This window comes from Lissotriton vulgaris, unplaced genomic scaffold (assembly GCF_964263255.1).
Source record: "Lissotriton vulgaris unplaced genomic scaffold, aLisVul1.2 SCAFFOLD_2956, whole genome shotgun sequence".
Taxonomy (NCBI): Eukaryota; Metazoa; Chordata; class Amphibia; order Caudata; family Salamandridae; genus Lissotriton; species Lissotriton vulgaris.
Window position 1 is genome coordinate 15,971 of NW_028240886.1, and position 24,649 is coordinate 40,619.

Sequence of the window (24,649 nt, forward strand, 5' to 3'; positions counted from 1 at the left end):
TACATGGAGCCAGCCTTGAAAGGTCCCAGAGGCAGACCATCGGGGGGACTGTGTATCTGGGTAGGTGCCCATCTTGGGTTTTCCGTGAAAAGAATTGACACCAATAGCCCTGACCTGACCTGTATCTTACTGTCACTCATTAAAACGCCTAAACTGGCACTTATTAACATTTACTCTAGGCCAGCAGGACCGGGAGGCACCTCCCAAACTCTATTATGGCTCTCCCATCTGGTGAAAGTGCGCAAATGATCCTGTCAGGTCTACATGAGGAACTTATCGCACTATTGGCGAACTCCTTTTATGAAATAGCTCCTATTAAACCTAAGACCCATATTGCCAAACACCCTTGGTTCAATAAGGGCTGTAGAGAATTGAAGCATGGGTTACTCAAGGCATTGAAACAAGGCAACCCGGCCGCTGTGACTGAAGCCAAGCGTGCTTATAAATTAATGACTTTTAACGCAAAAAAAGAGTGGGAAGAAGAACAATGGCATGCCATCAGAACTGCACTCGAGGCCAAAGATCAACGGACCTTCTGGAATCTAGTCCACACGGGGAAACCAGAAGGCGGGACCTCGATTGATCAAAATATTCCCGAAGAATCCTGGTCTCTACATTTTAAAGAGCTCTTCTCTATTTCCCCATCCTCAAAAAGTTCAGCCCCCGCTACCCTGACGGTCTTGGATTCTAATTGGCCCATACCGCCCTTTACCCTGGATGAGGTTCATACTGCAGTGCATAGCCTGCAATCAAACAAAGCGCCTGGGCTAGACAGGATTCCAGGCGACCTCTTTAAAGAGGAACCGGTAGTCTGGGCCCCTTATCTTTTACTACTTTATAATGCAATTTTGCAGGGCCTACCTCTCCCAGGTACATGGTTGGGGGCGGAGATAATACCCATTTACAAAAAGGGTTCTCCGCTCGAACTATCAAATTATAGGCCAATTAGCCTTATCGATGTAATCCATAAAATCTATGCAAGGCTACTCTTACAACGCTTATTGGATTGGGTAAATTATAACAATATTCTGACCCCCCTTCAGGCAGGATTTAGGGCCAAAACGTCCACAATCGATCAATTGTTTCGGCTTCAGGTCCTTTACTAGAAGCACGTTGTCCTGGACCAGGGAAGTTTATATCTAACGTTTGTGGACCTAAAGTCAGCATTCGATATGGTGGATCGAAATCAACTTTGGGCTATTCTCCTATCAATGGGGGTACCACCATACCTATGCTACCAATTTAAACATCTCCACGATGTCACCTTTGCCAGAGTACGCTTTGGAAAGTACGGTCAACTAACTGGGCCCTTCCCGGTTGAGAAAGGGGTCAGGCAGGGCTGTGTTCTCGCCCCAACCCTCTTCTCCCTTTTTCTAAATGGGCTCATAGAAGATCTACTATCCACTAAAGATATTGACTCCCCGAAACTAGCTTCGCATAGATTCCCTGCACTAATGTTTGCAGACGATACTCTGCTGCTCTCAAAATCCCCCATGGGCATGCAGAGGGTCCTAAACCAGTTCACTAAATTTTGTAACCATAGAAACCTGGTAGTCAACATTGATAAGACTAAGTATATGGTATTTAATGCCAACACCACTAATTGTCACCATCCCATGATGGAAGGTAGACCTCTAGAAAGAGTCCCAACATTTGACTACTTAGGTTTGACCCTAACTGACAGAATGGGGTGGGGTGCACAAATGGCTAAGGCCAACTTAAAACTTATACAGACAACTGGGGGAATATTAAAAGTCCCCAAAAACTGTGCCTACAAAATTGTCAGTGCCCCACTGGAAATTTTTTAAGTCCAAGCAAGATCATCTTCCCTTTACGGGGCGGAACTTTGGGGGCACGTTCCTTCTACCGACTTAACCACTACAGAAAATAATTTTATTAGGCAAATCTTAAACTTGCCTAGAAATACTCCACTAGTCCCACTCAGGCTGGATTTGAATATTAGTCCCATTGCTGATGCCATCTCCTCACGTCCTCTTCTCTATTGGAGGAGGCTGTGGAGTAAGCATGAGCGAATTTTGCGGATCTCGCGTTCGCGAATTTTGCGGATTTGCGGATTCGCAATCCGCAAAATCCGCGAATTCCCGCGAATTTGCGGAATTTTTTTTTTTGTGTTCGCCCGTGTTTCTGCCAGTTCGCGAGGGTTTTGTACACTTTCGCAAATTGCGAACTTACCTGTCGGGTCGCAAGTTTCGCGAACTTGTTGTTTCTACGTGTCCAGCCTGTTTGGGACACTCTTCTTCATCACTGCCACTCTCTGTCACCACTGCCACTCTCTGACTACTCATGCCACCCTCTGGCCCACCCATGCCACCCTCTGTTTCATCACCACACCCTCTGGTTGTCCAGTGTACATTATTTTCGGCAAAGCAAAGCACACCTTCCCTGCCTCAAGTGACCTGAATTAATTTGGGGCTGATTAATGTGTCACAGAATATTTTTTTAGCTGGCACCTGCTTCCTTAGTGCGCCCTGATTAGTGATCTTTTGCACTTGCTAAGTGCTTTCATTGTTGCAAAATTAGTTACAACACCTGCCCTGCCCCAACTGACAATAATGAATTAGGGGCTGATTAATGGATTTTAACTTCCAGCCTGGCTCCTGCTTGTCTCCCTTAGCTGTAATTCAGGACCTTTGTGGCATATGTGTAACTATTCTGAGGTTCAGAGCAGGGTCACATAATAGTTTCAACTGGCAACTGAACTCTGGAGGGGCCCCTCAGGAAGCACTACAGGAAATGGCTACTAATGATGAGCCTGAACTTTTGAACCTGGTAAGTAGTTACTTTCAGTTTTGCTAAGATCGTATTTCTGCAATTTTGCACTTATTCGCGGGGCGCGAACTCACGCAAACAGTGCGAGCAGTGCGAGCAAAATCCGCTGCTCGCGGATTTGCGGATTTTGCGGGAAATTCGCAAATCTCGCGGATTGCGGATTTCCCGAAAATCCGCAAAATCCGCGAGTGGAACGGATTTTCCGCCCATGCTTACTGTGGAGCACCCCCGAACTGGAAAGTTACAAAAAGGAATTAAAGGTGGTGCTAGCCTCCCCAGGAGCAGGTAGAATAACATGGCTACGTTTTGTTAGACAGTCCGTTGTCCAAATTGGATACGAAACCGTATGGATAAATCCTGAGGCAACATCCTCAATTATCTCTAAGAAAACATTGTCCAATACTGTGAAGGACTTTAACCTCGGGAAGACATTTCATTCAGTCTCACCAACGAGCCTGACTGGCGTCTTCCTGAATCATAAGTCTATTTATCGGTTTGAACAAGAAATAGATCTAATCCAACCCACTTTGGCAAAGAAGCTGTACTTACAGTTTAGATTTGGAACATTTCCCCTTTACTCTATGACTGATAGGTGGACGGGGGGTCCTGTACATCTATGCCCTGGCTGTAGAACCAAAAATGAAACCATTCTCCATGTTACTCTTTTCTGTCCAGCCTACACACTCATACGGAGAAAGTGGATAATACAGCTATGCAATAACCTGGGCATTAGGGACTATCTAGTTTTTTTCAGGATCTTGAAGTCTGACACAAATCCAGTGATAGTGTCTGCCATAACTAAGTTTCTGTTTTCTATGTGGTTTACTCAAAGGAAATTACTTACCTAAGGAGGACACTTATGTATTCATTTGTAGAGACTTGAGAATTAATTGGATCAACAATCGCTATCTTAATTTTTCAAACATTTAAAACTATTTAAAGTTTTTATTGTCTTAATCTATTGTCTTCTTCCTTCTGAATTTTATACGATGTATTTTAGCAATCATAATTAATAATGAATTGTTGAAAATTGAAAATTTATTTCTATGTGCTTTGATGGTTAAAACTAACCGAAATAAAGTCTATTGAATGAATGAATGAATAAATTACTTCATGTTGAGGGCTTAAAAATGTTAATAGAAAGACTGAGACTTTTTAAAAATAAAACTTTATTAAACATTGTTTAAGATAATCACCTTTATTAAACATTGCACTGTATGACTTAATGAGACATTTATTTGATTATAATTATTGTTGATATTTTTTTACAAACATGATAGATCTGCTTTATACATATTGATATGCTCTCCCCTTGATAAAGCTAATAGGCCTACTTTTTATATTTTGGTGTTGTGCACTTTTGATAAGTCAGTAATTCTGCCTCACTTAAAATAAAACCTTTTGTAGTGACTAGTGAAATAGACAACATACTACTATTTCAAACATCGTGACTAAGGCAATTGGTAGTTGCATCCCCAATTAAAGGAAATGCATATACTTATTGCAATTTGTTCAGAGCAATTATGCCCAAATGGTTACACATAAACACTCATATTCAAATGCGATGAAATTCCCTTGCTTGTTAGAATCTCAGTCCTACTTTTTTTTATCTCACTTTGTTTTATTTTTTTGAGTAATTCTGAGATGTTCTCTCTTAATATCTCAATTCTTTCTGTTTTCGCTGCATCTTTCGCATGACTTAGCTCATCATCAGCATCATCAGCCTTTAAATCTGTCATCACTCTGTCGAATAGTTGAACAAGCCAATCGGTATTGTATTGCTTCCATCCATTTGACAGCAGCCGTTGTACTTTCTCTTCTGCATCAAGCAGCACTTCTTCATCATCTGCGATCCTTATCACAATCTTCAGGTTTGGTCGATCATGTTTTAGTTTCTTTAAATTTCTTATTCCAGCAAACCCAAAAATGTTCATACATAAGCTGCAAAAACAAACACGTAAAACATCTTTGTAAGTGAATGATAAGCTTTTTGTCTGCCTTATACTGTGTTCAATGTTTACGTATGCAAAAACCGTACACAGGCAATATATATATGAACACATATCGAATCTATACATGTGTGTTTGGTGATAGTGATTGTAGTTCTGATTAAAGGTAGGTGTATAGGTTTGTCACACTGATTAAGCACTTAACTCCTACAGTGCCTAGCACCTGCTGCTTCATGGTGAGGAGTTAGTCAACCCCTAGTCAAAGTGTACTCTATTGTCATAATCCCATCACCAAGTTGAATGCTGAATGTGCAAAATGCTTTCCATGAAAATGTCATGCAAGCCAAATACTGGAAATGTTTGTAAATTGGTCTGGAACTTCGCTGTCTAGGAATGATCCCTGAAACCACTTGTCCTGCTACATTTGTCATAGGGAAGTCGTGGACTTAGTGCTTGATTTGAGCCATTGTTTGCCAGTGCTACGTATTGACACTTATGACAGCCTACCACATGGTGGCTCTGTTTGCCTAATTTTCAGGTTAACACAACAACAAAGTGTTTAATAATTTAATATATATTAAAAATCAAAAATCACCTCTCACCCCAAGACCATTCTTTTAGCTTTGGTGGCCTGGAATAGTCAATTGTAACATTTGTAGGAGTGCAATAATTAGTAGATGTGTGGGTACTGGAAGTGGCAGTGCTGATGTGGGGCAATGGGCGGTGTAAACTGCAATGGCATTCTGAGAATGGCCCTGGCACTTACTTTTTACACATTAAGCACTGGTTGAGTAAAACAAATAACTTGACAGATGTAGCCCAGACCTAGCATAAAGGCAGAGCTTAGGCACAGGGATTACATTCTATGATTTTGACTAATAAGGTTTACTCCAACTGTCATTATATGATCCATACTGGAATCCATGTGTCCATGCTGGCAAATATGTTGCTGCAGCCAGGAAAAGTATTGTGAGCACATCATATGCCTAGAAGCAGCTTAGGCCATTAGTAGTGAAAGTTCGGCTGTCTCCAGTAAAAGTACAACATTTGTCAATAGCTCCACAAACCTACTTTCAATGAATTGACAAATAGGTATTAACTGAACTTTGGGTGAAATATCATTTATGAACTGAGAACTATGATTTAGGTGAAATATTAATAGTGTATGTCCCTTCACTTTGCTTGCAACAGTGTATACAGTCAGCAAGGAATTCAGCAAAGGCCTCCCCTGCGAGTCTGTTACATTTGAGTTCTAAAACCTTTTAGATGGGCCTCATTTGTGAGTCAGCTTACAACTCTTTATTCCACCATATTTCCTCAAAATACCCCAATGTATGCTATGAATTACTTTTATATGGACGATGGACTGTTAATTCATTCCTATTCATTCCTTTTAACTGTATTCATTTAGACTCCTTGCCTTGAAGCGAGAAGAGCTGGTACCAGGCCCGTGTTTTTTGGCAATTTCTTCTTGAAGGTGAGATTTGGGTCCAGAGTGAATCCAAGTGACTAAGCATTCAATTAAATTTCGGATTTGAAGCAATCAAAGTACATGCACTTGAGCCAGGTTTGTACTGTATCTTGTCTATTGTTCTTGGCCTATAACAAGAATTTTGTCTTGATTGGGTCGAACTTCAAATAGGTGCTGGACATCCAGGTCTGGTTGATGTGCAAGGAATATTTTAGGCATTGGGTGTCTGAGGCACAGGAGACTTTTTAAGCAGAGTTATAAATCATCACATATTGGTGAATCTTGATGCTGTTATCTGTGAGTAGATCATCATGTGACTCCATGTAGACATTGAAGATGACAGGGAAAAGTATAGAATCCTTTTGCACTCCACAGATTAACAGGATATTTTGGAACCTGGAGGTTCCCAAGTAAACAAACTGGTGCTGATTGGAAAGTGGAAAGATAGGAGGATAGCAAATGTAGGACATTGATGGTAAATCCCATTTGACACTTCAGAGTGAGTATGGTGGTGGTATAGTAGACTGTGCCAAAGGCAGTTGAGAGGTCTGGCAATATCAGACAGCATGGGATTATCTTCCTCTGTGGTCAGAAGGGCATCATCGGCGATGTGTAAGGTAGCGGCCGCTGTGCTTCAGTGTGATCTGAAGCGGATTGATAGTTGTGCAGGAGATAGTTAGTATTAATGTAATTTCGGAGTTGAACATAGATTGCTTTTTCAATGATCTTGCAGATGAATGGTAGGTGAGTGAAGGGCTGGTAGTTGGCAAGGTCATGAGGGTCTTGTTTCTGTTTCTGTAGCAGTGATAGGATCTGGCCTGTCTTGATAGATTCTGGGAAGGTGCCTCGAGTGAGGGTGGCATTGACAATTGTGATTAGGGGTGAGAGTGAATCCCCAGAGAGAGCTTTGGAGAAGGATGATTGATTTGATTTGATTTGATTTTGGGTTTTATAGAGCGCGTAGCTACCCTATGGCATCCCAGCGCTAGTGACCACTGTCCTGTGGGGTGAGGAAACATGGGGGGAGGGGTCAGGGGAAGAGTAGGGTCTTTAGTCGTTTCCTGAACCTGAGGTGATTGTGTTCTTGCCTCAGGGAGAGAGGAAGGGCATTCCATAGTCTGGGGGCGTTGTACGAGAACAGGCGACCGCCTGTTCTGGACTTCCTAATTCTGGGAACGTTTGCAAGGGAAAGGGAGTTTGATCTTAATTGTCTACTAGACTGTTGTTTTGTCACAAGTGGCCTAAGGATGGGAGGGCCTTCGTTGTGCATAATTCTTTGAGCTATGCACAGGGATTTGAAGTTGACCCGTTCCTTTACTGGCAACCAGTGCAAGCTTCTAAGGGCTGGCTTGGCCGAGTTCCTTGCTACGGTTCCTGTGAGGATTCTAGCGGCCGCATTTTGTGCACATTGAAGTCTGTGGACTACAGAGGCTGGGGCCCCCAGATAAAGGACATTGCCATAATCCAATCTGGAGTTCACCAGCCCCTGCATTAGGAGCTTCCTGGATTGGAGGGGGAGTAGATGTAGAATCTTTCGTGCCATCTTTATAAGGCCGAAGCAGGTTCCCGCGGTTTTCCTAGCTTGAGTCCTAAAACTGAGCTCCTGGTCCAGCCATATCCCAAGGCTCTTTACTTCGGGTTTGGGGGATGGCGGGGTTCCCATGCATGGTGGCCAGGGAAGGGGAGTGGGGATTTTCTTAGGGTTTCCCAGGAGGAGTATTTCTGATTTCTCCCCGTTCAGTTTTAATCGGGAATCGCACATCCACTAGTGTACCTTTTCCAGACAACTGAATAGATTAGGGAGGGCGTTGTCTGATTGGTTGAGGGAAACGACGAGCTGGGTGTCGTCAGCATACATTTTTGATTTAATGCCAAAAGGCTTGACGACATCCTCGAGTGGTTCCATGTACACATTAAAAAGTGTGGGGCTCAGAGAGGATCCCTGAGGCACCCCACACTTGAGTGCTTGAGCCTTGGAGGTGGAATACCCATCTGCTACTTGAAAAGACCTGTCTTCAAGGAAGGATGAGATCCAGGCTAATGCGGAGTCCTCCACTCCTATCAGCCCAAGACGGTGAACAAGGGTTGCGTGGTCCACCGTGTCGAAGGCGGCACTCAGGTCGAGGAGGATCACTGCCACTGATCCTTCTGCGTCCAATATGCCCCTGGCTTCTTCGACTACGGCTAACAGTGCGGTGTCGGTCCCTTGTCCTGGTCTGAAGCCTGTCTGGGACTGGCGGAGGAGGTGATTGGTTTCTAGGAACTCAGAGAGATGTTGGTTTGCAACGCGCTCGGCGATTTTGCTGATAGCCGGTAGCAGTGAGATCGGTCTAAAATTAGATGGGTCTGTGGGGTCTAGATGCGGTTTTTTTATGAGAGCCTTGACTGTGGCTTTTTTCCAGTTTGCCGGGACTGTGCCGTTTTTGAAGGAGGCGTTGATCAAGTTGGTGAGAGGGGGGGCTATGGTGGAAGCAACTAGCTTCAGTTTACTGATCGGGGCTGGATCTGATGGAGCGCCGCTTTTGACTTTATGTAGGACGTTAAGAAACGTTTCGGTGGTGATTTGGGGGAAGGAGGATAGCCTCGGGGTGTCATGACAGAGGGTAAGACATTATCTTCATACAAAGTCGATTTGAGAGAACTGAGTATATCAGCAAATTTGCAAGAGATATGACTATGAAGGATGACCATTGCAGGATTCTATGGGAAGGAGTAGGTGTCAGAGATGAAGCAGGCTTGGTCTTGTCGATGTCCTGTTGGATCTTCTGTATTTTTTCACTGAAGAGGAGCTTGATGGCCTTACACTATCTATGGATTTAGGAATAGTTTGTCCGGTAGAGGATTAATGCAGTGCTTTATTGTCTAAAAAAATATTCTGCTCATGTTGAAGGCTACATTGATGATGTTGGTATGCTACTTTGCGTTAGGTGGTGTACTGATATGTCATCTTATTGCTTGGTGGGGACTTCAGTATTGTAAGCTATTGAAGATTTCTGTTTTTCTTTCATTTTCTTTCCTGTCTGCAGATGCATCACATATTGTCAGCAAGGTCTTTAGAATACTGTGATGCTCAAGGCTCTGGCTTTAATCTTTTTACAATTTAATTGGGGCAGTGATATTCATATCGTTTTCCCAAAAATGTGTGTAAATTGTTCAAAAGGGTGTTTGCATCGGATATGCAGTTGATAGGATGAGAGATGAGTTCAAGAATTAGGTTGTCCAATTGTCCATTGAGAAGTCTCTGAAGATTTGGTCTACTCTTTTGGGTTGCCCTTGGTTTGTTGGTAGGATGCTGAGAAGGGAGATAGGGATAGTGAAGAGGTAGATCCATTCTAGGGGCACTTGGAGGATTTCACTGATTGCTGGTTATGTAGAGGAGAAAAGGTAAAGGATGTAGCCTTTGGAGTGGGTTGATTATGTGACATGCTGAACCAAGTTAAGGTGCCGATGTGGTTGAGCAGGTTGTCTCTTTTTTGAGCTTGTGTTGTCTAGGTTGTTGAATGCACCCAAGAGGGAAGTGAGGCCATGGACAAGGTGGCAAGGAGTTTCAAGAATTCATCAATGCAGTCCTTGTTCTGTAGATGAAATGGAAGGTGGTGCTCTGAGTTGCGGAGAGTGAGAAATGACATGTCAGCAGCTCCATGGAGTTGAGTAATACTTACTTAAAAAGGTCGCAGGACCAGCTGGACTTATGAATGACAGTGATGCCTCCTCCCTTATTGTCTGCAGTCTGTGGGAAGAAGTATGTCTAGGGTTTAGGAGGATGTTGGGTGAGACTTGTTTCTGTGATGAAATGTGTGTCAAGCCTGGTATAAGTGATGAGGTGCATGGAGTGCACTGGTGTGTCTGGTTAATGTAGTATTGCAGAGCAAGTGTTAATGAACATGAGTTGAAATGTGTGATTTGCAGTTTGATGGTATGTGGCATGTGACTGGGTCTGTGTGTTATGTAAATCCTATATGAATATCTGGGCTCTCTAGGTCTGAATGTGATCGTGTGATTGGCAGTATGGGATGCAGGGTGATTATGTCTTACCATGTGATTTTCAGTGGAAAACGGAATCTGGCCCAAGGACCTTCCTGGCCCAAACAGACAATACCCTTATATGTAACAGCCCTTTGTTGGGGACATAAGTGCAATTGGACACCCTGAAGAGTTAATTGAAATAGGGAGATGGCAGGAAGTAATGTTACTTACTATACAGATTGCTGATGGGAAATTAAATTCTCTTATCTGTTGTCTTTTAAGAAAGCAGATATTACTGTTTATGTGCATATTGAGCTTTAGGCTTTGGATTGCAGGGGTCATGGACAGAGCTGTATAATGACCCATAAAATAAGTTTAGTAGGAAGTTTGCTTTCGTGATGCAGTTTCCCTGTATGTACTAAAACTACATAACAGCAAGCAAAAACTATGTCACATTACCACCGGCAAACAGCTGAGGCTGGATATAAAATCAATAAAAAAATGACAAATCAGTCTTACTGCAAGTTATACTTCCTTTTTAATTGCTACATAAGAAGCATAATCAACCGAGGTAGAGTTTTTTTCCACCATCAGGTTTTACCTCCCTATTTATCAAGGGTTATAAATGAGAATAACTGTTTCTTTTAAGTTTGTTTCCTGGTTCATTCCACATAGTGCCTTTAATGTATTCTTTGTTAAATTACTTTTTCTTCTAACATATTCATTCAGATTTCCTACTGTTAGCAATACAGTTCATTGTGTTTAGGATACATGCTAACTCCCAATACTACTGTACCATTAAACTGCCCTCAACTACTGGTTAAAGGCAGCTCCTGGTTATTCAATTCAATCTACAGAGAGCTTCAGTCGTTTGTTATTAGTAGGGTGTTAATTATGTCATGCTTATCAAACTGAGTGCTTTGAACAGTGAAAGCAATCAACAAATTAGGGTAACAAAGAAATATGTTTTAAGGGATACTCTTAAATGCATAAACAAATCACCAAACTACTATTCGGTGACCACACCTTCTCGATTGCTTTATAAATAAACAAATAGATAGCACATCCTCACATGCAGAGATTACCTATGAATATGCAAGTATCACAATTCACTTGGCAGGGGAATGGGTCAGGGGGTTGATGAGTGGCAGCCAGATTGTGACTCACTTTCACACCACAGGAGTCAGCAGTTATTATACTCACCCTCATATGTGCAAATATCAACCCTATCTAGCAAGCAGGGGCAGAGGAGGAGTTCGTTAGACAAGGGTGTTGTTCAGCATGTGCTCACAGTTGCAAAGGATCAGTCTTTTGATGACTTTGCCTGTGTTTTTAGGTGACACGAATAAGGTTGTCTTATTGCTTCATATCAGCAAGGCACAGTTGTTCCAGTCCTGGGCTTCCCTTTAACAAAGGAGTGCATTCTGTGAGTCGTATTCCTCATCTGCTTCCGACATAACAGATCATTCATAAATGAAAGGAACAGCATGCTGGTATTCTGCCAGCAAGAATCAGTCCGGTAACCCTGAGACCATGGCGGGCAAAAGCCACAACACTGCATATCTGGCACAGTATCTGCATGCTCGGCTCTTTGCTCCTAAAACAAGAAGGACAGGGCGCGTTGCCTATCCTGGGCACACTAGTACCAATAGCAGAATGTGCCTGGAACAATACGCCTACATGTGGTTTACTGTTTTACAAAAACACTGTGTCCTTGGTGCCCTTACTTCTGGCAAAGGCACTTAGGAAGCTCATCAATTCTGATGTGGTTAAATGTTTCAGAACGGGGCAAATTGTAAACCAAGAGCAGGAAAGGTTTCTCCTGCTGTGGCATTGCTGGTCTTTTGTGTGCAGACTGAAGGGGGACTGGATAGCCTTTAATGAGAAGAATGACTCCACCTCCAACAGACATATTTCTTTTGTTCATATTCCAGTGGCAATAGCAGAGCAAGAGAGATTCTGCTGTTTCTTCGTGTGCAGAAGTATTTCAAGAGGGGACACTCTCATCTCAAAAGACTGAAACAATTTTTCATTTCAAATATTTTCATTGATGAATGAGGGGTGGAGGTTGAGAAATTACACGTTTTCAAGGAAGTGGATAGTGCGAATTCGCTTTCAGACACTGCAGTTCCCGTGGTCTATCATTAATAATTACCATCATAAGTTGTGAAAAGTCATTAAAACCTTGCTATTACCCAACCAGAACTCAACTGACAGCCAGTAGTTCTTTTTTCGGTGACCTAACTGCATAAAGAGGGGTTCACTGAAGAATATGCTCTCTATAAATGCCAATATCCTACCACACCATGTTTAAAACGTATTATGAAAATGCACTTCTGGACACCACTACTCTCTCAGACTTTCCTTCTGGCGGGCTTTGGCATATCTGGTACAGTCGTTCTTTAAGCAGCAATCGGATTATTCTCTAGTTCTAATAGCTTTAGAAAGATAATGTTGATGAGCAACTCCCCTACTCCGATAACTGTTCTAGAACCACTGCCTGCCAGACTTGGCAGAGGAAATTTTATTTCAAGACCAGAGGCTCCTATTATGCATTCTATTCTTGCTTTATTTTGAATAGCAGCAGTCAAGATTTAGAAACTACAATTCCCGTAAGGCATGGGAATACCAGCCAATGGGAAGACACAACGCAGTAAAAATAACAACCAATAGGCACACAATACTCAGCTTGACTGTGAACAGCCCTCTTTTCTTGCTGCTGGCAGTCAAGAGAAGTATTGGAACCATGTGTCGCAGAACCAGAGGGTGTCCCTGCAGTGAGGGCTCGCCTCCGTGTTCTATCGCCCCAAGCAGAAAAGCCCATCACAGTGGTGATTGGTCTGCCCTGCGTTTTAGTTGGAAGGGGGTTGTGTTGGACTTGGCCCCTTTTGGCAGGTTCACCCCTGAACTTTTTGCCTTGAACTCTGACATGATGGTAGTGATTTGTGGCCTCTGCGCACTTTAGCACTGTGGCCCAGTGTAAAGTGCGTGCGCTCTCTGAGTGCGTGTGTTGAGATTGGCCTGCCCTCCCTTAAGAATGCATGGGGGATATGTGTGTCCATGGTAATTCCTGATATGAGAGGAGTGCAGGGGCGAGTTTTGTATGTGCGAACTCGTGAGATTAAATGCTGCGCAATGGTGTGTGCAGACTTATTGTGACTAGTGGAAAAGTGCCACTTTTAGAAGTTGCCATTTCTGTGTGCTGTTAGATGTGAAGTGCATGTCTGGCTTGTGATTGACAGGAGCTGGCTGGTGTGCTTGGCTCCAGGAGCCCGGATGGGTCTGCCCGGTGGTGAATAGGGAGATCTGCATGTAGATGGGAGGGAGAAGTTGGACCAGAATAGGACTGTGCCTTCCCTCCATAATGCTGGCTCCACCTTCTGTGGTGTGTCTGATGTCCCTGGCCTGTACTGTGAATAGAGAGGGGAGCTGAGCGAAACAAAGTTCTCCTGAACCAGTTGTATCTGGTTCTCCTCTTGCCTGCACCTTTGAGACAAAGGATTTGGTGGTATGAGAAGGGGCTGTGACCCCATGAAAAATGTTCTTGTTCTGGACTTGAATCTACCAGGGGTGTGCTGCTGCTGGGGCTCAGGGGAAGGCTTGCCTTCCTAGGCCCTGTCCTGCCCCTGGATGCCTGGAGGACTTCTTGGGACCTTTTGCTTTATTTGAATTATTCCCAGGACCTTAAGGACTCTTTGAGCAGCCTTTCCAGCATCCCGGGATCGCTGTGCCCTGTGTCCTCTGAATTTCCTCAGGAAGAGAAGCTGGGGCTACACAGCGCCGCACTGCTGAAAGAGAGAGAGGGAATCCCCAGATCAGGGATTCTCCCGTGAAGCCTGCAACGCGGGTGCCCACCCCACTTATTGGTGGCTGCAATGAGCAGGTGCCCACCCTGCGTCGTCGTGTTTATTTTTTTAATTGATGCGGGTGCCCACCCCGCTTATTTGAGTCCTAGCGGGTGCCCATCACGCATGCTAACTTTATCTGTATTCTCGAGGGAGCCTACCCCTCTTACTGCTAAAGGAGAAATCTCCGCCACGGCCCGCGGCAAAACCGGAAGACAGGCGAACCTGGTGGTGACATGGGCGGGGCCTGCTCAAGCAGCAGAAGAGCAGTGCTGCCGGAGGACCCAGGCGGGAGCCCACCCCGCGCTGGGACCTGCTGAGAGGAAGCCGGGAGCCTTGCAGGCTCCACGTTGAAGCCCCGGGTCCCAGGAGGGGGCCCGGGTGAAGGAGAGTGCAGAGATGCTCCCCGTCGCGCCAAGAGGAGCCTGCCCCGAGAAGAGACCCGAGTCCTGCCACCAGAAACGGTGAGTGAGGGCTCGAGTGGGGCGGGGTGGTGCCGGTCGAGGCACAGACCCTGAGCGGTCCCGCCAGCGAGCAGGCCGCTCCACCGTTGTGGCCATAATTGTTTAAAGGGTCCTGTGGGGCCCGTGACCCCTATTTTATTACCCCAGTGTGGGGCTGCTCTTCACAGCGGCACCGCAGTTGCGGGCCGCTGCAACACTTGGAGGGCAGGACTATTTAAGGAGCCCATGGCTCCCACCCGAGGCAAAGGTATTTGGAAGGTCCCGTGGGGGCCAGAAGGGCCAGTGTTCTTTCCTTCATTATTGGCCTCATTATTCCAGAGCCTCCATGGCTCCAACAGAGTGCATATTTGTTTTCAGAGCCAGATGGCTCCCACATGTACATTATTTATTTACAGAGCTCCCTGTGGCTCCAGCATGTGCATAAGTTGTTTTCAGAGCCTAGATGGTTCCGACGTAGGTTATATTTATTTTAAAGGCCAGTGCTCTTTCCCCGCAGTTCATTGGGGTGCATGTTTTTAGAGCCCAGATAGCTCCAAAGTTGAGCACAGTTATTTCAAGGGCCCGTGAGAGCCCCTGCCCACATCATGATATTTGCAGCTGCGCAGCAATTAGTGCCAGCTGCATCGCTTAGGCCCCATATTATGGTTCTCAGCTGCCCAGCAAATAGTGGGCAGCTGCTACGTTTAGGTTTGCGCAGATTGCGCACCCCTGACTTTCGCTGCCTAGGCAGCAGCCCTGACTTTGTGGACATAGTGCATTTGAGCCCCTTTCTGAGATTGCCAGTTGGCCTGAGGGCTGGTAGATTTATATCGCCCCCGGCCCTAATGTGATTTTTGTGCTGAGTGCGATTTTGTTGCTAGGAAATTGGAAAGGGGCGATCACTCGGTCCCCCCGAACGTATGGCTTGGTGCCCCGATCCCCCCTGGAAACCATTTTGGGCGGGAGGCGTGGCTCGGCTGGTATGCCCGAAGTGGCGTAGCCGGGGCGCGCCCTTTCCTGCCCAGGAGGGGTTGTCCTAGACACCCGCACGGAAGACCACGCCCCAGTAGGCGTCCCGGAGGAGGGTCCCCGCCCTCCCGCAGATGGATAAATAGAGCGGGAATCCGAAGAAGCGTCCTCTTGTTCCTGTGCTCTGAAGGCTGCACCAACTCGTTGCTCGTGAGCCCTCGACGGAACAAGCGGCAATTTTGAGAACTTGTAATCTTGTTGTTTCTCTTTCAGTTATTTGGCGTACGAAAGATCCAGGACCTCGTTGATCAACCAACGCAGAGTACACGGAGCTATGGCCGGCAAGAAAGCAGGGAAGAGCTCCGAGTTGGAGAAGGCACTACGCACCTTGTCAAACCGGATGGCGAATATGGACCGAAAATTCGGTAAAGCTGAATCGATCGGCCGAGGTTTGGCCGATGTTAAAAAACAGTTGGCGGCCCTGAACAGCTCAGGCCGTCCTAAGAAGGTAATAGGCCCGGCCGGGAGTCGTCCCTGAGGGTAGGGGAAAGCGTGTTAAGAGGAGGGCGGTTTCTGGGGAAGATCCGGTTCCTGAGGTACCCCCAGTCGCCCCCATCACACCGGCAGACAGCCCGGTACCTAACGCGAATATAGGTTCACCAATCCCCGTTGTAATTACTCCTGTTAATGATGAGGAGATGCCCCGGAACTGGCCATCCAGTTAGCGGCAGTGTTGCCATGGCTCAAGAAGAAAGCGGGGGGGGGGGCAGTGGCCGCGGGGGACCCGGCCGAGGAGGCTAGACTAATAATCGAGCAGTTACGGCATTCGAGAGAGGCCGCGACGGCGAATGTTCCTTTTGTTCCCCCACAGGTGGCGCCGGGAGGACCTGCGGTCAGCCGGGAAAAGGCGGCAGACACGACGGTCGAACCTGGTATATTTTACAGAACAGAGGACCCTAGCAATTAGAGATCAACTGAATGATAGACATATACTAAATAGTATATATGACTGCTGTCCAGCCGGACAGAGTTTTTTATTTTTCAATTTTTCAAATTAAGTGTGTAAGCATAACAGTTATACAAAAGTGGGCACAACCTGTGACCCACAAAGGACAAGACAAAACATATGACAGAACAATTATGTAAAAAGCGCACAAACGCGGTCTGTACTAGTAATCCATTTTACAGACAAGAATTAAATCATAGCAACCCATTGTTTAACACAATATGTGAATTGAAAAAAACATATGGTGCAATATGGTCGACGACGTTTCGATGCAATTTCTAAATGTATGCTGTAGATCTAAAAACAGTGGAACGGGAGGAAAAGGGGGGTCTAAGCAAGAGTGAGGTGGTGTTTCGTAACAGATTGTCTTCACCTGTCGATTTCATGGCTCTGACTCCTTGGTTGAACAAATACCCTGATTATGTATCCGCCGGGGTGTTGAGGAATGGATTCCTATATGGCTTCAACATCCCGGCGGGGGATTTTCGGGGGGACTCCTTTTGTAAAAATCAGTTATCTGTACAACATAACCCAGACATAGCTGCGAGAAACATTTCCAAAGAAGTCAGCTTGGGGCGGGTGGCGGGGCCTTTCCACCGCCCGCCGGTGGCGGATTTTGTGTGTTCCCCGCTGGGGGTGGTCCCGAAGAAAGACCCAGGGGAGTTTAGACTCATTCACAACTTGTCTGCCCCAAGGGGTTCGTCGGTGAACAAAGCCATTGACCCAGATATTTGTTCGGTGCGGAATGCATCGTTCGATGATGCCGTGGCCATGTTAAATCACCTGGGCCCCGGAGCGCTGATGGCGAAATCAGACATCGAATCGGCATTCCGGTTGCTCCCGGTACACCCGCGAGATCGGCACTTGCTAGGTTTTGCATTTCAGGGGAGTTATTACATGGATAAACGCATGCCTATGGGTTGTTCCATTTCTTGTGCCTATTTTGAAATGTTCAGCTGATTTTTAGAGTGGGCATTCACCGAGGCCACAGGGCATAGGCATTTTATGCACTATCTGGATGACGTCTTGTTTCTGGGGGCGGCCGGCGATACGACATGTGCGCAGGCGCTGCGGGACTTCTGCATTCTCATGCGGGAGTTCGGAGTCCCATTGGCACCAGGTAAGACGGTTGGACCATCTACTTGACTGGAGTTTCTGGGAATTGAGCTCGATTCCTTGACACAATGCCTGGGTAAGGAGAAAGTGACCATGCACCAGTTACAGCAAACAGTAGGTCAGCTTAACTTTGCCCTAAGGGTGATTCCAATGGCCCGCCCCTTCTCACGCTCTATTGCACAAGCTATGGTTGGCCTCAAGGAGGGACACCACCATACGAGACTGTCGGCAGAGGTTCGCCAGGATATGCGCATTTGGTTGGCATTTCTGGCTGACTTCAACGGGCGAGTTGTGTGGAACACGCCGCCAGCATCCTCGGATGAACTAGGTTTGTGGACTGACTCAGCTGGGAGCGTGGGATTCGGCGCCATCTTTGGTAACCGACGGTCGGCGCAAGTATGGCCGACGTGGTGGCACTCCAGCGGTCTGACAGGTAACATTGGGTTCTTGGAGCTATTCCCCATTTGGGTTGCACTGATGGCATGGCCAGACGACTTCAGGGACCGCTCGGTGGTGTTTTGGTCTGATAATATGACTGTGGTTGAGTGCATTAACCAGCAGGCAGCCCGCTGCAAGTGGATCTTGAGGTTATTGAAAGAAATTGTATTACGTTGCATGAGATTGAATGTACAGTTCAGGGCAAAACATGTGCCAGGCGTACTAAATTATGCAGCTGATGCACTCTCTCGTTCACACATGCAGGCTTTCAGGGGCTATCTACCCACAGCGGACCTAGTAGCGGCACCGTTCCCCGAAGCACTATGGCTAATCGGTGCCCCGGATTACAAGACCTTGTGGCAGCCAGCTTAGCTCCCAGGACAAGGAAGGCATACGAAGGAGCGTTTCGTTCCTATTGCACATTTTTGGGTCCATCAGGGAGACAGGGCTGGGGTCAGGAGGAATCCTTCCTGGGGTTCCTGGTTGCGCTGCACAGAGAAGGCCGATCAGCGGCAACGGCCAGTAGGCATAGGGTGGCCATTTCATTCATGGCGCAGGTGCATGGCATAAGAGATCCGACGGATTCCTTTTTGGTCAGGAAGGCACTCGGTGGCTGCCAGCGCCTCGAAGGTCGCAAGCAGGATACGAGGCGCCCGATTGGTTTAGACAGATTGTCTCTACTTTTAGCAAAGCTAGATGAGACGTGCTCCTCCCTTTTCGAAGCAGTTCTGTTCCGGGCAGCTTTCGCCTTGGCATTCCATGGGGCTATGCGGGTGAGCGAACTCGTCGCAAGGAACAAGAAGGATGTAGAGGGAGGCCTGGGCAGGGATCACGTCCAAATAAGGGGTGATTCGATGGTAATCTCTATAGCCAGGTCCAAGACCGACCAGGGAGCTATGGGGGATAGTGTTATTGTGCAGCGCGCACGAGGGTCCCCCACGTGTCCGATAAAGTGTGTAGAGGAATACTTGGCACTAAGGACGGTTGCATGGGGGGGAGTTTGCTTAGGCACAAGGATGGCACCCCGCTGACGAGATTTCAGTTTCAGAGGGTGCTGGCACTGTCAATCGCGGCCGCGGGCATGGACCCGTGCGATTTTAGGACCCACTCATTCAGGATAGGGGCTGCTACTGAGGCTACAGCCCGGGGTCGGAGTGCAGAGGAAGTAAAGCAGTTAGGCCGTTGGTCCTCGAATTGCTTCAAGAGGTATGTGCGATTGCACATGTTGTAAAGATCAATTGACATGCACTCACGCTTCTTGTCTTTTGTTTACATTGCAGTTTCGCGAGCCTGTCACGCGGGGCAAAATTGGAAGTCGACCCAGGACCGGGAGACCAGCGGTCGAGGATCAGCGACTGGAGAGAGAGTGGTATGGGTCGTGGGCCACTCATATGTGAGGCGCGCCGGGGACGTATTCAAGGCAGGTGACGCGACTCACGCATCTGGGGAATACGGGTACAGAGTGACCTTCCATGGGAAGGGCGGGCTCTGATTTGACCAATTTCAGTCGTTTTTTGAGGGTCTTTTAGCGCGGCAAAGGTCACCGCCATCTGTAGTCATAGTACACCTGGGGGCAATGACTTGGTGACACAGGGAAGACGAGTGTTATTAGAACACATCCTGTCGGCAGTTAGCTGGTTGGCTAAAAAAGTCCCGGGGTGCACGATTGCCTGGTCCCACATGATCCCCAGGAAAAGTTGGCGGGGGGGCATTTCAGTGTCAGCATTGAACGACTCTGTGAAAAGGGTTAACAATAAAGTTGGGAAATTGTTTCGCTCCGCGCAGTTGCATAGCATTCCTCACGGGTGTATTCGGGGAGACCACATGTATCTGAATGATGGGGTTCACCTGTCCAGGGAGGGAGATGATGAGGTTAAGGGGTTTGAGTAAGCATGACCTTTAGGAGGAGTGGGGGGGCCGGATAGTCGGTCAACTATCCGGCCTGTGGCGGTAAGGTCATGATCGGTGAGCAGTAATTTCAAGGTCCCTAGAGGGGGGCTCCACCCAGAATGGTGGGAGCGCCCATTGGCCCCTTCCACGGGGAGGCGGCACCCACTAAGGATGGGCCGCCTAGGGGGAGACGGCCATAGGCCCCTCCCAGGGGGGTAGGCGGCTAGATGCCCCTCCTACGAATTTCCCGGGGGCCGGATATCCGCGACGGCGGGATAGAGTGTGGGGATGGGGGGGGGGAGTTCACGCTGTCCTTCCTACAGATACCTCACACGGGAACTCGGACGACCTTTAAAAATGGCGTAGAGTGAAAAGGGGGCCCCCACGACAAGGGAAGTTACAGTTGGCAATGAGGGTAAAGTCCTCTGCGCATGCGCCACTCACACCGTGAGGGCGGGATTTTGGTAGTAGGGATCTGACACCGGTTAAGACCTTGCCGTTGGCCCTTAATGCTAGGATGTACAGTTTTAATTTAGAATGTATGCATTTACAGGATGCTAGACTCGGCTAGGAAACCTTTGTATTAGAGATCTGTTAAGGTTAGCCAAAGAACATGTCTTCATCGAAATGTAATAAATGTAAAATTGTACATAATTCATGAAACTTTTATTTAATGTTTTAAATTTTGTTTCATATTTTATTAAATACGGCCGGGGGGGTAACTCTCCCCCGCCTTCCAAAAGCTCAAACCTGTGTCTGTCTACTCCCATTGGGAATTGGTGTTGGGAGGGGGTGGTGGGCATCCCGGCCATATGGAAAGGGGCGACCACTCGGTCCCCCCGAACGTATGGCTGGGTGCCCCGATCCTCCCGGGAAACCATTTTGGGCGGGAGGCGTGGCTCGGCTGGTATGCCCGAAGTGGCGTAGCCGGGGCGCGCCCTTTCCCGCCCAGGAGGGGTTGTCCTAGACACCCGCAAGGAAGACCACGCCCCAGTAGGCGTCCCGGAGGAGGGTCCCCGCCCTCCCGCAGATGGATAAATAGAGCGGGAATCCGAAGAAGCGTCCTCTTGTTCCTGTGCTCTGAAGGCTGCACCAACTCGTTGCTCGTGAGTCCTCGACGGAACAAGCGGCAATTTTTACCCACCCACCAGCCCCTTATGGCAATGTTTGTTGTAATAAAGCTCGATTAGATAGAAATGTATAGGCCTTTTTTCCTTTGTAGAGAAGTGAGGGAATGTTCACATAATGATGTGGCTTCTGTTTTAGGATAATGTTTCCCTTTGTAGGAAAATAAAGTTGATGACTCATCAAGGCTATGTCAGGATTTTTCTTCCCTTAGTAGGTAAAACAACTGTCGTATTTATTTTTTGGTCGGGCGGTAAGGTCATGATCGGTGAGCAGTAATTTCAAGGTCCCTAGAGGGGGGCGCCACCCAGAATGGTGGGAGCGCCCGGGGGGAGGCGGCCATTGGCCCCTTCCATGGGGAGGCGGCACCCACTAAGGATGGGTCGCCTAGGGGGAGGCGGCCATAGGCCCCTCCCAGGGGGGGAGGCGGCTAGATGCCCCTCCTACGAATTTCCCGGGGGCCGGATATCCGCGACGGCGGATAGAGAGTGTGGGGATGGGGGGGGAGTCCACGCTGTCCTTCCTACTGATACCTCACACGGGAACTCGGACGGCCTTTAAAAATGGTGTAGAGTGAAAAGGGGGCCCCCACGACAAGGGAAGTTACAGTTGGCAATGAGGGTAAAGTCCTCTGCGCATGCGCCACTCACACCGTGAAGGCGGGATTTTGGTAGGAGGGATCTGACACCGGTTAAGACCTTGCCGTTGGCCCTTAATGCTAGGATGTACAATTTTAATTTAGAATGTATGCATTTACAGGATGCTAGACTCGGCTAGGAAACCTTTGTATTAGAGATCTGTTAAGGTTAGCCAAAGAACATGTCTTCATCGAAATGTAATAAATGTAAAATTGTACCTAATTCATGAAACTTTTATTTAATGTTTTACATTTTGTTTCATATTTTAATAAATACGGCCGGGGGGGAAACTCCCCCCCGCCTTCCAAAAGCTCAAACCTGTGTCTGTCTACTCCCATTGGGAATTGGTGTTGGGAGGGGGTGGCGGGCATCCCGGCCATAGTACTGTGTGTAGTATGTTTTACGCATCGTGTTTTATACCTCTAAATATGGTTCATGATTAAGAGGTTGGTTGGCATGTTATGATTTATGCTAGTGAGATTATGTTTTCTGTGATTTACGCTCCTAATGTGAGTTATACTTTGGAGGTTAGGGTCTAAGGTATTTAGACTTGAGGGATACTGTGCATAATGTCGTTTATGGCACAGGCTGGTGCTAAGTACAGAGATTACCAGTGTTTACTAGTTGTACGTTTATGATCTAGTTTACTTCTACTAAGTTCCCTTTCTGAACATATTTCGTCACCCCTTGTCAATGCAGTATTCACAAGAGAGGCCTACGAAGATTTATAGACCAGCAGGGGACGACTACCCTCTAATGTAATCTAGCAGCACAAAAATGCAACTTTGGGTCTAGAATGAGAATGGAGTGTGGGGGAGTCCCTTTTAATGGACGGTTCCCCTCACCCATCCGTAGGTGGCATGCTTCATCATTGGGTCACAGTGTGGGCTACAACCCCCTCACTGAGAGGTAGGAGCTCAGGGATGTTTTATTGTATGGCCAAGAGGTATTCTAAAACATTTAGATGAGACAGGTGTGGAAGGAGTGAAAGGGGGCTGTGTGAAAGTGAGCTAAACCTAACTCCCTGGTGTATCGGAACAACTTTTAATAGGACAACTAGAGGTCAGGATTAGAAGAAGTGGGCTATAGCAGGAGGATTCAACCTGTCATAGACTTTTACTGGCCAACATGTTTCAGTCTTTGTACCCTCCGTAGAGGTGTTGTGGCTTTCTTCAGGACCATAACATGCAAACTAAAGTGAAGGAACCACACATATGAAACTTTAGTAGGTGTTTAAGAAAGCATACAACCAGCTAATGGGTATTTAACCATTCGTAAGTTCTGCTGGTCAGCGTCTTCCCCGTATTGTCGGGTGAGCTAATGGCCAATCCTAATCAAGACCCAGTCCAATGGCGTGCACATATATCAGTGACTCCCAGGGGGGTTCAAATATCCTACTCCCGACTACACTCTTACACACATTATAAGGAGGTAATGCACTGTACACCGCCCGCGTTAAAAAACCTGTTCTCCCAGGCAACACCACAGAACACCTACTCACAGTGAGCCAACCCGAAATTGGTCACACAAGTCCACATCAAACATTGGACCCTCCTCTTAATGGAGGAAAAAATGTGCGAGAAGCAAATGACCCCTCACGGAAACACCACCAACGGGGTAACTGGTATGAAATTTCCAGACAGGCCCCTGTCTCATCATCGGTGGTCACTTGCTTCTCAAAGAAAAGTGAGAGGAAAGGAAAGACATGTCCAAAACAAACAATACATAAAGTGACAAATAGTGAAGTGCAGAAGATTCTGCTAGTGACAAACAAACACAAGTATAACTGAGTGCTTAAAAACACACACAGCACACCAGTCCCTTAACCAATTTTATTCATAGGGCGGTGATCGTGTGCTGTAGACGACTATTTGTCACTTTATGTATTGTTTGTTTTGGACACGTCTTTCCTTTCCTCTCACTTTTCTTTGAGAAGCAAGTGACCACCGATGATGAGACAGGGGCCTGTCTGGAAATTTCATACCAGTTACCCCGTTGGTGGTGTTTCCGTGAGGGGTCATTTGCTTCTCGCACATTTTTTCCTCCATTAAGAGGAGGGTCCAATGTTTGATGTGGACTTGTGTGACCAATTTCGGGTTGGCTCACTGTGAGTAGGTGTTCTGTGGTGTTGCCTGGGAGAACAGGTTTTTTAACGCGGGCGGTGTACAGTGCATTACCTCCTTATAATGTGTATAAGAGTGTAGCGGGGAGTAGGATATTTGAACCCCCCTGGGAGTCACTGATATATGTGCACGCCATTGGACTGGGTCTTGATTAGGATTGTAGATTGAGAGTGGAGGGCGACCCTTTACGTATTCCCTCTGAGCTCCTTGGTATTTTGAAGGAGGGCGAGCTAATGGCGCCTTACCCTTGGAGCACACATTATAGCTGGCATCCAAATCCTTATGGATGGCTCCTTCTCGCTGGTTTAGTGCACCCAAGGGACCTCTTGGCCACACCATATAACATCCCTGAGCTCCTCCCTTTCAGTGAGGGGGTTGTAGCCCGCACTGCGAGTAGGTTCGCAGTGCGAGGAGGTAACCCAATGATGAACCATGCCACCTACTAATGGGTGAGGGATACCGCCCATTAAAAGGTACTCCACCACACTCCATTTGCATTCTAGACCCAGGGTTGCAATTTTGTGCTGCTAGGCCCATTGTCATTGCCCAAATCCCTGTGCTGGATCCCTGACACATGGGTGATTTAGATTCTGATTTAGAACAAATACGGGGCATCCTTGACCCTTTTTCTGCTCCTATCCTTTAAAAACCTAAGTTGGCTTCTCCCACACATGACCCTTTTAAAGCCAAGTTGGTATTGGAGTCAGAGGGTGATCCTATGTTTGATCCTTGTCTGATTCATCACCCTAATTCAACCAAGTAGTATCCAATTGAACATGTGGGAGAGTATGTGGCTTTCAGATTACGTCTGCCACTTGGTAAACAAACAAGAGCTAAACTGAAGTCAGAATGCCCTCATCCTTCCCTTCGTTCCAAAGAT

At 46.9% G+C, this 24,649-nt stretch overlaps 1 protein-coding gene across 1 annotated transcript in view; it reads right to left on the minus strand.

The window, feature by feature from the left end:
- Window positions 1-4,013: 4,013 nt before the first annotated feature.
- LOC147672498 (uncharacterized) overlaps window positions 4,014-24,649 on the minus strand; it is a 28,378-nt gene continuing 7,742 nt past the window's right edge. Inside the window, exon 2 of the mRNA XM_086947989.1 lies at window positions 4,014-4,731. Within this exon, the coding sequence (XP_086804115.1) occupies window positions 4,326-4,731 (406 nt within the window). The 3' untranslated portion in view covers window positions 4,014-4,325. The remainder of the gene's footprint in view (window positions 4,732-24,649) is intronic.